This window comes from Atractosteus spatula, chromosome 14 (genome assembly GCF_055471065.1).
Source record: "Atractosteus spatula isolate fAtrSpa1 chromosome 14, fAtrSpa1.hap1, whole genome shotgun sequence".
Taxonomy (NCBI): Eukaryota; Metazoa; Chordata; class Actinopteri; order Semionotiformes; family Lepisosteidae; genus Atractosteus; species Atractosteus spatula.
In genome coordinates, this window is record NC_142719.1 from 25,542,235 (window position 1) to 25,554,480 (window position 12,246).

The 12,246-nt window shown below is 40.1% G+C and overlaps 1 protein-coding gene across 3 annotated transcripts in view; it reads right to left on the reverse strand.

The window, feature by feature from the left end:
• The window catches only part of jade2 (jade family PHD finger 2), a 71,740-nt gene that overhangs the window by 24,981 nt on the left and 34,513 nt on the right, over nt 1–12,246 (reverse strand). For all 3 annotated transcript variants that reach the window (XM_088931993.1, XM_088931992.1, XM_088931991.1), the window contains 5 exons: nt 10,460–10,644; nt 8,780–8,991; nt 7,585–7,752; nt 5,668–5,784; nt 782–1,285 (listed from right to left, as the gene is read on the reverse strand). In XM_088931993.1, the coding sequence (XP_088788119.1) occupies nt 782–1,285; nt 5,668–5,784; nt 7,585–7,752; nt 8,780–8,991; nt 10,460–10,644 (1,186 nt within the window). The remainder of the gene's footprint in view (nt 1–781; nt 1,286–5,667; nt 5,785–7,584; nt 7,753–8,779; nt 8,992–10,459; nt 10,645–12,246) is intronic.

Consider the following 12,246-nt stretch of genomic DNA (forward strand, 5'->3'; position numbering starts at 1 on the left):
CTCATTATTACAAAATACACATAAATCATCTTAAATCTAGAAAGTGTCAATTCAACAGGATAAAATCTATGAACGCTCTTAAATGAAATTTCTTTAACTTTATTTGTAAGACAGTATCTATCAGCAATTGTCCAAACTAATTTCCAATTTATATTCTAAGATTTTAAGTCGCAATTGTGAGATATACTGTAAAGTTGTAATTCTGAGATACAAAGTCGCAATTGCGAGATACCATAGTGCGTTTTTTTTTTACTCCCTGGTGGAAACGGGCTTCCACAGGGGGGATAGGGCGGTGGGAGGGTGATGAGTAAAAAAAAACAAAACTGAAAACAATAATAGTTTATTAAAAAGTAGTAAATAGTCTATGGAAAATCCCCAGAAAATGGTGATATGATAGGCCTTGGCATTTACCTGTAATGTGCCAGAGAATATTCTGGGAGAACTAATACTAAAAAAGAAAAATGGCAGTTCATTTGCATTACAAAACTCTCATTTTAAAGTCCGTCTTTTCTACTTGCCCAGTCCTTTCTTTTCATAAATTATGTTTTTTTGACAGAAAAAATCTTCTGCAAGGACTTTCATCTATCCATATTATTTTTGTACATATAAGCTAGCAGCAATGGAATCTAAACACACCTTAAGCCATTTTTTATTTGTCTTTATTGCCAGCTGTTAGCTGGGTACTGTCTACAAGTGGGTACACAGGGAGCATGTTTCCTTGGTAACAGGAATGTGCGGTGTCAACCCTGATGGTTTGACCATGTCTGCACTAGGCACTCACCCTCTCCAGGTCCTGCCGAAGGTGCGTGAAGAGCTTCAGTCGTCGGTACAGCACATCCTGCTCCTGCTGGGCCAGGTTGTCCACCTCATCTCTCTTAAGGGTGAGCAGCGGCTGGTTGTAGTTGGACTTCCTGCGCAGCTTCCAGTACTGGTAGAGGAAGTCAACGTGGGCGTTGGGCAGGCCCAGGCGCTCGGCTACATCCTCGGGATTCACCAGCCTGTAGAACTCATCTTCCAGTTCCTGCAGCTTCTGCTTCCGCTGGCTGGCCTTCTCCAGCGCCGTCTGGTCCTTTTTCTCCGGCTGTTCTGTCTCGCCCTCTGCAGCAGGCGCCCTGTGATCGGGCCTCTCCCCCTTGCTGCTCCCACTGTGGCAGGTGCTGCTGTGCTCCAGGCAGTAGGACTTGAACCGGACCTCATCGTTCTCAGCCAGAATGGTCCTCATCTCCAGGTTGTGGTCGAAAGCACAGGTGACATGGAAGGCTACGATGCAGGAGGGCATGGAACACTGAGGAGAGAACAGAGACAGCACTGCATCAACACTGAAACTTTGGGCTGATTACGTGATCTTTTCTCCTAGTTTCTTGAAAGTCCTCTTCCCAGGTCAGCAGCCATTAGTGACAGAGCTTCCTGGTCAAGGTTCTGTGCAGAACATGGGGTGTGATTTTATTTTCAGAGACACCAGTTATTTCCCTCATCTTGAATTACCAATCTGCTACTCACGCCAAATCTCCACTCAAACCATTTTCCCAATGACGGCCTAAGAGACTGTCACACAGAACCTTTAATCTGTCTCTACAATGTTGAAAAGCTGACTCCAAGATGCTAGCAGAAATAAAAGCTGGCTTTGCACCCTCTCAGAGCCACCACAAGCTCAAAATAAGTATTCAAAAGACCTAAAGCCTGTTGTATAAGGGAAGAGTTTATATTATGCAGAGAGATAATAAAAGTAGCATGCTAATAAACTATACTAATAAACCTGAGCACCCCGTCTGTCTGTGAATGACAAATATGTACCCTGCATATACAATATATATTTTTAATGCCTATGCAGTGTGCATACACATAAACATGGTGTATGTAGACTGAAAGAGGAAGACCTTTGTATATTGTTGTATATTGTATTGTTGTTGTATAAACCTGAACAGAATAATGTTCTTAAAGTTTTGGCAGTACTGTTTTTTAACTACAACACTGCTGGTAAATTGAGTATATAATTAGATAGATGTAGCACACTTATTGGCTCAAGTACTTCTGGTGTGCTCTTGTGATAATCACATTTTTTAAAATAAGTTCTGAAAATACTACCAAAATCAACTTTTTATTCTCTTTTTACTAGATCTCGGACTTTTGGTGACCATGCCTTTTCTGTCCCTGCTCCAGTGTTATAGAATGAACTTTCTCAGACTTTACGCAGAGACAAATTGTTGGACTCTCTTCAAATTAAAACTTAAAACTCCCCTTTTTTACCAGAGCCTATGTCTGATTACCCTACATTCTATCTGCATAATCCTGTATGCTCTTGTTTATTTTTTCTTTTACTTTTTATTGTACTTTTTTGTCTTTCCTTTATTACTATCTACAGTGTTCTTGGGTTTGGTAAGGCATTTAATAAATGAAATATATTATTTTTTAATGATGATTAAACCGTGGCTTGAAAATTACACAGATTTGCTTAAAAAAATATATTTCACTCTATTCCTGCTGAATAAATTGATAACTGTATGGACAGAAAAAAAACTTTTTTAACCAGGTGCTTTGAAGTGTTAGTAGAGTATTGTAGATACTGTATAGTGTTGCTAAGTATTCTAAACTTAAGCATTCCTAAACTTTGACTGGACAGTGTTACAGTAAAACTGGTCTCTTTTAGGCTATAGTTTATGGTATAGTCATCTCAGGTCTTTTAATCAGGTGCTTACTTGTTCTAGGTAGATCAGGGATTTGTGATAGCCCTGACAGAACACCACTAAAAATATAAGATATCCAGTACAGTAACCAAGCCTGTTTTGAAAGCATGAAGGGTAGAAAGTGATAGTGAGATGGAATTTTCCATAGCTTTAGACAACCTTCTAAAATTAAACCTTCATAACAGTTATTCATCGCTATTTCTAACTTAAAAAACTTTGTGGGGATGTCCCTACAAGACCTATTTTCCATTTCTTTCCAACAGCAAAAGATGCTGCCTACATACTGTACTGTGTAGGACAGCTGTTCTGAGATCCAGCAGATGAATCTGTCTTGTTCTTCTGTCTCAAGCTAAAAACATTTCTTGTAGCTCACTTTTTTGCACAGGTAATTGATTTAAAGATGCTGCTCGTAGTTTAAATTTCTTAATTTGATTAACATTCAGATTCAAATCCATTCAATCTACAGTACATTACCACAGTTCGAAACTCCTTTTGTCAGAGCTATACTTAAACACAAACAGATGGAAGAACTATGAAGCTATAACACTCACAACTGCCTCATGTTTGGTTAAGCCTGATCAACTGCAATACTTTCTAGACAGAGGGATACTTTCATACAGGAAAATCTTTTTAAGAGGTACCTTAACATCTTCTTATTAAGTTACTGTTTTTCAACACATTTTGAAAAATTTAACTTTTGTGTAAATTAAGAGAAAAAATGTGAAGCACCTGCAGGAATTTAAATCAAGAAAGCCTGTGATAAAATTGGTTGGTAAATAGGAACTAAGAGTACAGATAATGGTTAAATTCTCAAACTGGCATGATGTAATTAGTGGAGTACCACAGGGATATGCACTACGGCCACTGATCTTCCTATTTAATATCAATCTTCTAGATTCAGGTATACAGTAGTTAGTAAACTAGTCTCATTTGCAGACAATCTTCAAATAGTGGGATTATTGAAAATACAAGCAACAGATAGAGCTAAAGAAAAGATTTAGATAAAATTCAAGACTGGGCAAACACCTGTCAGTTGATGTGTAAATCTATATACGGGGAGAGTATTACATGCACATAGAAGAAACAAAAGCTACTCATGAAAACAACTTAGGCTTCATATACAAATATCATTTACATCTTTTAGACAATGCGAGGAAGCAATAAAAATAGCAAACAAAATTAGGATATACAGTTAAAAGTGTAGAATTTAAATTAAGGGATCTCTTGCTACAGTGTACAATGCAACAGTAAAAACCTATTTAGAATATTGTGTACAAATTTATTCACCAAGAGAAGAGCAACCAGATTCAATCCAGGGTTTAAGGAAATGCAGGCTGCAGGAACTGAAGTCTTCAGCAGAGTAGACTATGAGGGGCCTGATCCAAGTATTCATAATCCTCAAAGCCACTGACAAAGCAACCCAGTGGAATTCTTCAGAATAAGCAATGAAACATGAACTGGAGAACACAAGTGGAAACTACATAGAAGTGAATTTAAAACTGAGAAGAGGAGGCAACTCTTTAAGGAAGGGATTGTGAGAGTATTGAACATGGTACAGAGCTGCTACTCAGTCACTCAAGCTGGTCAAGTCGTTGAAGCTGATACCCTGGTTTCTTTGGCAGACATCTGGATGTGATCCTTGAATCAATTAACTAGCAAACAGACTAGATGTACTAAATGTAACCTTTCTTATGTAAAAGCCTTGGTATCTGTGGCAGTCAAAAAATGATCAAGGACAGATCAGACACATGGTTTGCTTTGGCACAGTGTACCTGTACTTGTCAGTACTACAAATATCATATTTTGACTAATAATGCAAAGGACACAAATCCAAAAAGCACAGCAATCAGAAGATCAGGAAGCATGTTTGCAAAGTAACTACTGTACATCATTGTTAAATCACTTCATATTGCAGTAAAACCTCTTACTGAACAGTTTTAGGAAAGAACTGCCTTCTCTGCAACTTTGTACAGTATGGAAATGAAATCACTTCATTACATTAGGCCCACAAGTGGAACAGAAATATGCTGTTGAAGAAACAAATTATTATCTGCAGATGTCAGGAGGATTTTGTGACAAATCAGTGTAAGCAACTCTAAGTGAACTGAGTTCAAAACTGCCTGAGATTTCAAAGATCTGATAATGTTTGCGGTTTCAGGATTCTGTAGCTTACTGTCAAAACAGACAGAGCTCCATTGTCCAATAAGGTTAAAATACATATTCATGACTGCAGGTCTCATTCAGTGCAGCGCATTACCAAGACAATCAAAACAGCATGCTATAGCAGTCCTGCACCTTGGGTACGACTATTCTCAAACTTGTCCCACTTGGGCTTTGGGGAATAAAAGGACAGAAAACTACTGTCAGCTTACAATGCAGGAGTTCAAGACTACTCCCCTTAAAAAAAACTACTTTCATATTCAGTGCCAAGATACATTAGAAGGAAATATACAAAAAATGAACACATAAAAACAGTGTAAAAATCAATTCCAGGCAGCACTGATATGAATTTGCAGTATTCTTGTTATTTTCATCAAGTGACGAAGGAAAGTTACTTGCTCTGAGTGTGTTACTGCACTGCGACCTGGGCTCCTCCCTTGGTCTCCTTGTTTGCCTAACACACTGTAGCGCACGGCAGAGAAGGTGGGGTGTGGCAGGGATGCTGGTGTTTTTACTTTGCTGACCACATCCTTTCTCATTTAAGTTTTACCACCTCCAAATACATGCTGGCAAGGTGCTGCATAACATACAGTACAAGCAATTCTCGTTGGTATGGGCGTGTCCCACTTCTGTCAACAACTCATTTTTGAAAAACACCAACTTTGTAATATTTTGTGTTCGGCTAGGTGTGCAAAAATGTTGAATTGATTAACTGAACAGTATACTAACTCTGACTCTAAGTAGTCGCATAAAAAAGAAAGCAGGCAGGCAGAGCAGGCTGCTGTGTGCTTGTGTCAGTGAGGATGCAGGGGAGCACACTAACCTGAATGCAGGTGCCAGTGTGCTCTCGGCACAGACTGCAGGAAAGTGCCCAACGACTGGCTGGGATATGGGACACCTTGGTGATGGGTTCCATCTTCTCTGGGCAACCTATGCTCACCTAAAAAAAAAAAATGAAAGGATTACAGCTGGAATTGTTGAAATGTCTCGGAATTCTCGGCACCAAAATCCAGCCAGTTGAAGGGCAAAAAAAAACCCAGTCAAGACCATTTAAGTATTGGGGCACAGTAGAAAGTGGTCAGCATTTCTGCCTCTCAGTGCTGGGGCCCTGGGTTCAATTCCGGACCTGGGCTGCTATCTGTGTGGAGTTTGTATGTTTTCCCCTTGTTCACATGAGGTTTCCTCAGGGTGCTCCAGTTTCCACCCATTGTTCAAAAACATACAGGTAGGTTAACTGGTTTCTGGGAAAATTGGCCCTCATGTGAGTGTGTGTGTCTCTGTGTGTGCCTCTGTGTGTGATCTTCTCCAGAGCTGCCTTGCACCCATTGCTTGCTGGGACTGGCTCTGGCTCCCTCATGACCCTGAACTGGGAGAAGAGGTTAGAAAATGGATGGATTGATGTTCATTTGAAATGGTATATTCAATGTAGGCCTGGTGTAAAACCAAGCAGTTGTTTTTTTTTCTTTTAAAAGGAGTTAAAGAAAAGGAATAGTGACATTTGTTATGTAAAAATGATCTAAACTTTAATGTTGAAATGTTACTGGCAGATAAGTCAGTATTTGGGGGGCATTTCTGGAATCCTTAAATGAAGACCTTTATATTTCTATAAGTGTAATGTCCTCCCAGGGTTAAAAAAATATGTGCTGAATTTGTGACCATATGCGTAGAAAATTTGGCCACCCTGTCTATGTCACCCGTCCAGCTAGAGTGGCTCCACACAGCGACCCAGGAATTTCTTTTCATAATATCTGTGGTCTAGACAGCCTATGCTGAACCAGCTCTTTTGAGAACTGCAATCACACAGTGAACATTCGCCTTTCGTTTTTATAACATTCTCTTTCACCTCTTTTTAGGCGACCAACTCAATGAATACACTTAAATCTGCCATGAAAGCCCCATGTCTCTTTATCCTTTTGTCACTTAAATAATCCATGAAAAAGCATTTAATACCAGCTACTGACTTTAATCATTCCAATGGAAGTGTTAAAAAACATAGTAAATGACGGAAATGAGAGTGCTGTGGAATTGAACACATGATTAAAATGTCCATGCTGTGAAAGCTTGCTCCAGCATGCATAAAATTTTTTAAAATGTAGAAGGACAAAGTGAGCTATTTTTAATCTGTTTTCCACACATCTAAAACCTGTGAAGCTTTCAAATGACCAACCAGAAGAAAAAAATTTAGAACTAAGTCAAATGCATCCGAGTGACTATTTTTCCTGAAATAATTTAGAAATAATAACAGAAATTCTCCAGTAAGCAGCCACATCATTTAGAATGACGCTGTATCATACTGGCTCAATATTCCTGTCATATGCAAAACATAAAGGACAACAAGAAACATTTACAGAACCATTTTGTAACACAGCAGAACGTGCCAAAAGGAAATCAAATTTCTTAGTGTCCAGGGGAGAAAACCTTTTGCTTAGCACCCCTGTTGTATGTGTGAAGTTCACAGCTCCACGTTGTCATTATTAACACACTGCTGTTTCCTTTATAAAATGTGCTGCAAAGTGGTTGTTCCTGACAAAAAAACTGATTAATCAAAGGTGACAAACTATTATCATTGTCTGGGAAGAGGTTTTAAATCTTGGCAAAATGTTTCTGTCACTAAACAAAGTGAATTTTTCAGAATTCACTTGCCAAGTCTCTCCTTCAGCGCCAGTTTCTGTGTGGAACTGGATGGTCAGAAAGAGACAAGAGTCTCTCTGCTTCGTCAACACAGCAGAGCCTATCTTACCTCTGGTATCCATAAGGCACAGCTGACGTGAACCCACTTGGTTCCACTGCGGGTGGGTTTCAAGGCTCCCCCTCTCTTCGGGCACAGCAGGCATTTGGGTTGGACCCCTAGAGCGCAGGTACGGCACAGCCAGTTTCCTGTGGGCACTTTCAGGATGCCGTAACATGCCTGTGAAAAAGACGGATTTGAGGGCTGATTTCTAGGCTGCATTTTGGCCAGCCCTGTGAATCTACTATAACTCTCTGAACTTCTTCCCCAAAAAGAAACAACACCAAGTGTGCATAGGTGTATAACAAACAAACAAATTTATAGAAAAGGAACCGTTTTAAAGAGTAAATGAAATATTACACATACAGTTTAGAGCTTCTAAAACTATAAATAGGAAATTTATTGGGATCTTTATTTCATTTAAGCACACATTCATGCTTGAAAATGCAACATAAAATAAAACTGAAGTTTTTTCCACACAGCTGAAGAAGGTTTCTTTCTTTTTTTTTGTTGCACAGAATTACCCTCTTCTTGGATTTTTTCCTTCGTTTTACTTGTTTCACAGAACAATATTAGAAACTAAGAAATATCCAAGACAGAAGAGGCTATTCAACCCATCAATGCCTTCATATCGTTATAGTATAAAACCAAGACTTTATAGTATAAAACTTCCCAGCATCTCCACCTCCACAACGTGCCCTGTTAATCCATTAATAATTGCTTACACTTATATAGCGCTTTTCTGGATACTCCACTCAAAGTGCTTTATAGGTAATGGGGACTCCCCTCCACCACCACCAATGTGCAGCATCCACCTGGATGGTGAGACAGCAGCCATAGTGCGCCAGAACGCTCACCACACATCAGCTATCAGTGGAGAGGAGAGCAGAGTAATGAAGCCAATTCATAGATGGGGATTATTAGGAGGCCATGATTGGTAAGGGCCAATGGGAAACTTGGCAGGACACCAGGGTTACACCCCTACTCTTTTCAAGAAACGTCCTGGGATTTTTAATGACCACAGAAAGTCAGAACCTCGGTTTTATGTCTCATCCGAAGGACGGTGCCCGTATTAATAATAATTAATTAATTAATTAATTATTAATAATAACAACATATGAATATATCTAAAAGTACTGTTACTCAAGGCTGGCTGCGACCACGTTTCCAGTTATGTGCGCAGGATTACCAAACCCTTCCACCGTACCTGATGGACGCAGACATTGCACTTGTCACAGAAGACCATCTCATTCCCATCCTCGCCCTCGGGCGAGCGGCACACATCACACACCACGTCCTCGTCGTACTCGATCCCGAGCCCCTCCTCCGTCTCGATGGCAATCTGCATGTTCTCGTAGCAGTGGCTCTCCAGATCCCCGATGACGCGCTCCATCGTGAGCTCGTCCAGCTCCGGCAGGGCTACGGGACAGAGGCGGAGCAGAAAGTTGAAAAAAACAGAGGGGGGGGGGGGTTGTGCCAGCCCTTGAAAGACTACTTTCTTCCCAGCTACAGCACAGCAGGTTTGCAGTCTCTGCTCAGCCTGAGGAATGAGAAGCCTCACAGACCAAAGGTATTCGACAGCATATCGGGGGACTGCATTAATCTGGGTCATTTTCTAGTAGATAAAACGAAAATTGCATTTCGATTGTCATGAATCATTACACCTTTTCTCTTTCAAATTCAGACAGCATCCAGCAGTCTAAACCAATGTTCCACTCTTTACTGAAAAATATTTATTTTACATTCTATTTGATTTTTTATTTATTTTTGCTACAGGCAGAAGTGCTCAGGGTGTTGGCTTTGAACATAGTGAAAGGTGTGGTCTGTGTTCAGTAGCTCACTTCATGAGTACACCAGTGTATCTGTAGAAATGGAGCCCTGTGTTATATCCTCCAGCTGAAGAGATGATTGGATTCTAAAAATTAGACACATTCAACACATGACCTATTATTTATTTTATTCTCCCAAATTTATTTTAATTTCTTATAATCAAACAATTGTCAGTTGCTGCCAACTGTGGGACAACATTCATCTGAAGCCTAATTCCTAACGTGAAGATCTATCAGTATCTATCAGTTTAATACTGTTCCCCCTGGCACCAGGAAGCCTGTACTGATAAGAGATACACTGCTTTCACAGCAAACAAGGTGGAAAGTGGGTTAATAATTTACTTGAGAGTACATGACATTTAAAGAGGGAACTGAAAGGTTGGAAAAAGAAATTCACATCTGATAGTAAAGAACAGTAAAGAAAACAGGAAGGCTTAGCTGTTTTTTAAAAAGTATAAACAATATCCCAGGACCCAGAATTTGTCTAATGGTATCATGAAATGATGATATTGTTTGTTCAGAAGCTAACGGGAGCTGTATAGTAAAGTAGAGAAAGTAAGAAATTATACTTTTTTAGAAACACTCACTGAGAAGGAAGCTGGAAATCAAAGCATCATTTCAATTTCTAACATCTCTGTAATTATTTAGAAAGAAAGAAAACCGAGGGCTAAAATGCTCTTACTCCTTCTCAAGAAGATGACCCAAGTCATCTAAAAATGGCATGTGATAAGAGACAATGTTGTACAGAACTAGCTTTTGTGAAAACATAAGAGCCTGGAGAATTAAACAGTTGAGTTAAACTTCCTGTTCTTTAAACATGGGATCACGTCAGAAATTAGTTAGCTGTTATGAGATCTTAAGGGTCATAAGTCCACATTATATAAGCAAAAAACCATGGCACAGGTCCACAGTGACAAGACCTGGGACTCGGGGATGCGTGTGAACACACAGGGGCCTGAGGGAAGGCCCTTGTCTGGCTCGCCCTGTTCTTGCTCTTGGCGCTGCTGCGCCACAGTCAGAAGCGTCAGGTGAAACCACGGGAAAGCAAGCCAGTGTACCCATTTCCCTGAATTCAGAGTTGACCAGCTCCAGCCAGTAGACATCCAGGTCATCCAGGTCATAGCGGCACAGCGGCTCCGTGGAGGTCCTCCTGCCCACGTAGCCGGACTCTGGGGACACCGACCCCATCAGCAAGCTCTGAGACGCAGAGTAGAAAGGGATACGGCTGACTTCCGGCAACACCCTGCACAAGCACACAAGTACGTTACAGACAGCTGTTCACTGCAAGCCAATCTTCAAGAAACACAAATCTTCAAACACATCTTTCAGCCTACCAGAGCCTAAATACTAACCTCCTGATTCACATGGCTTGAAGATATTCAAATGATGTTTTTATAGGTCTGATTCATTTAATATACTAACAACAGAGGACAGCATGGTGGCATGGCCCATCACACTGCTGTTTCAGGGTTCTCAGGTGCTGGGTTTGGTTCCAGAGTGGGGTGCCTTCTGTGCGGAGTTTTGCATGTTCTTCTTAAACTGCATGTTTTTTTTTTCAAGGGACTCCCTTTTCCACGCACCTTTCAAAAATCTGCTGGCTAGGTAAACTCCTAAACTGGTTAAGTCCTAAAGTCTCTAAACTGTAAGTGTCCTGCAATGGATTGGTGTCTCATCCAAAGAGAAGTCTCACCATGCACCCTCTGCTTCTGAGACAGGCTCTTGATTGTTGTGGCCCTTACCAAGAATAAGCATAGTTCTCATAGTCTCTTAATCTCCATAATATATGCATTCACACTTGAGTGGGAGAATGATAGTTGTTTTTCCTTCTTTCATTCTAATTTTCATTGTTAAACAAACCTCTCTTTGTTCTCTGCAGCTTGTATGCTGACCCAGCTCCTCGGTCTAACCTACTAATAATAACTATTCAATATTTCACTAGTAAAATATTCTGGGAGTTACCCTGGAGAAAGCTTGACTAATGTGGTTGGAGTGTCAGCCGTCTTGAGGTGCTTTAACTCACTGGTTGATTGGCATTAGAACACAGCCATGCCCTGATCTCACTGGGCAGGAAACCAGTCAATTAGTCACTCACAGGCCGGCCTCCAGCTCTTAAAAAGCTGTCAGCCCAGCCTCTGTTAGACAACTTCAAAACAAGGAAAGAATGCTGTTTTGTGCATTTTGATGTTTAATTTGTGAACATTTCGCTTTTTGAGCTTTTTTGGAGTGTGCATGCACTTTTATTTTTTGATTTATAAAAGCATGTTAAAGAACAACATTTCAGTCCTTCACCAACCCACACAAGGTCCGTCTTGTCATATTGTCACATTGTACCACATACATGCTGAAGTGTGTTTAGGATTCTTCACCTCTAACTACAAAGCTATGGATTCAAATTCCAGAAGGGACACTGCTTTTGGATCCTTTTGAGTATGTCACTGAGCTAGATAAAAGTGTCAGCGAAACACTTTATACATATTTGAATTACTAATAACACCTTGTGTTAAACAGAATTTTATTTTTCATTCATTGCCTGTAATCTAAATTAGCTTGGATAAAATATCTACTAAAGAATTATAAGTATTTTATTACTTTAGTTAAAATGAGAGTCAGAGATTGGAGAGCAAAAACAGAGTTACAATGTACCATACAGTCTTTAGAGTTCTCAAGAGTGTACTTTTGCTGATCTAGGTTTTTAGGTCACGGAAATCAATTTGACTTGCACTGACATATAACAAAACTGTCAAATCTTCTCCAACTGATATTCAATCCAGAATGAAACCAGCAGACCACAAAGTTCGCCAACAGCTCAGCTCTGTATACCACAATGTTGTGAGAGCGTGTACAC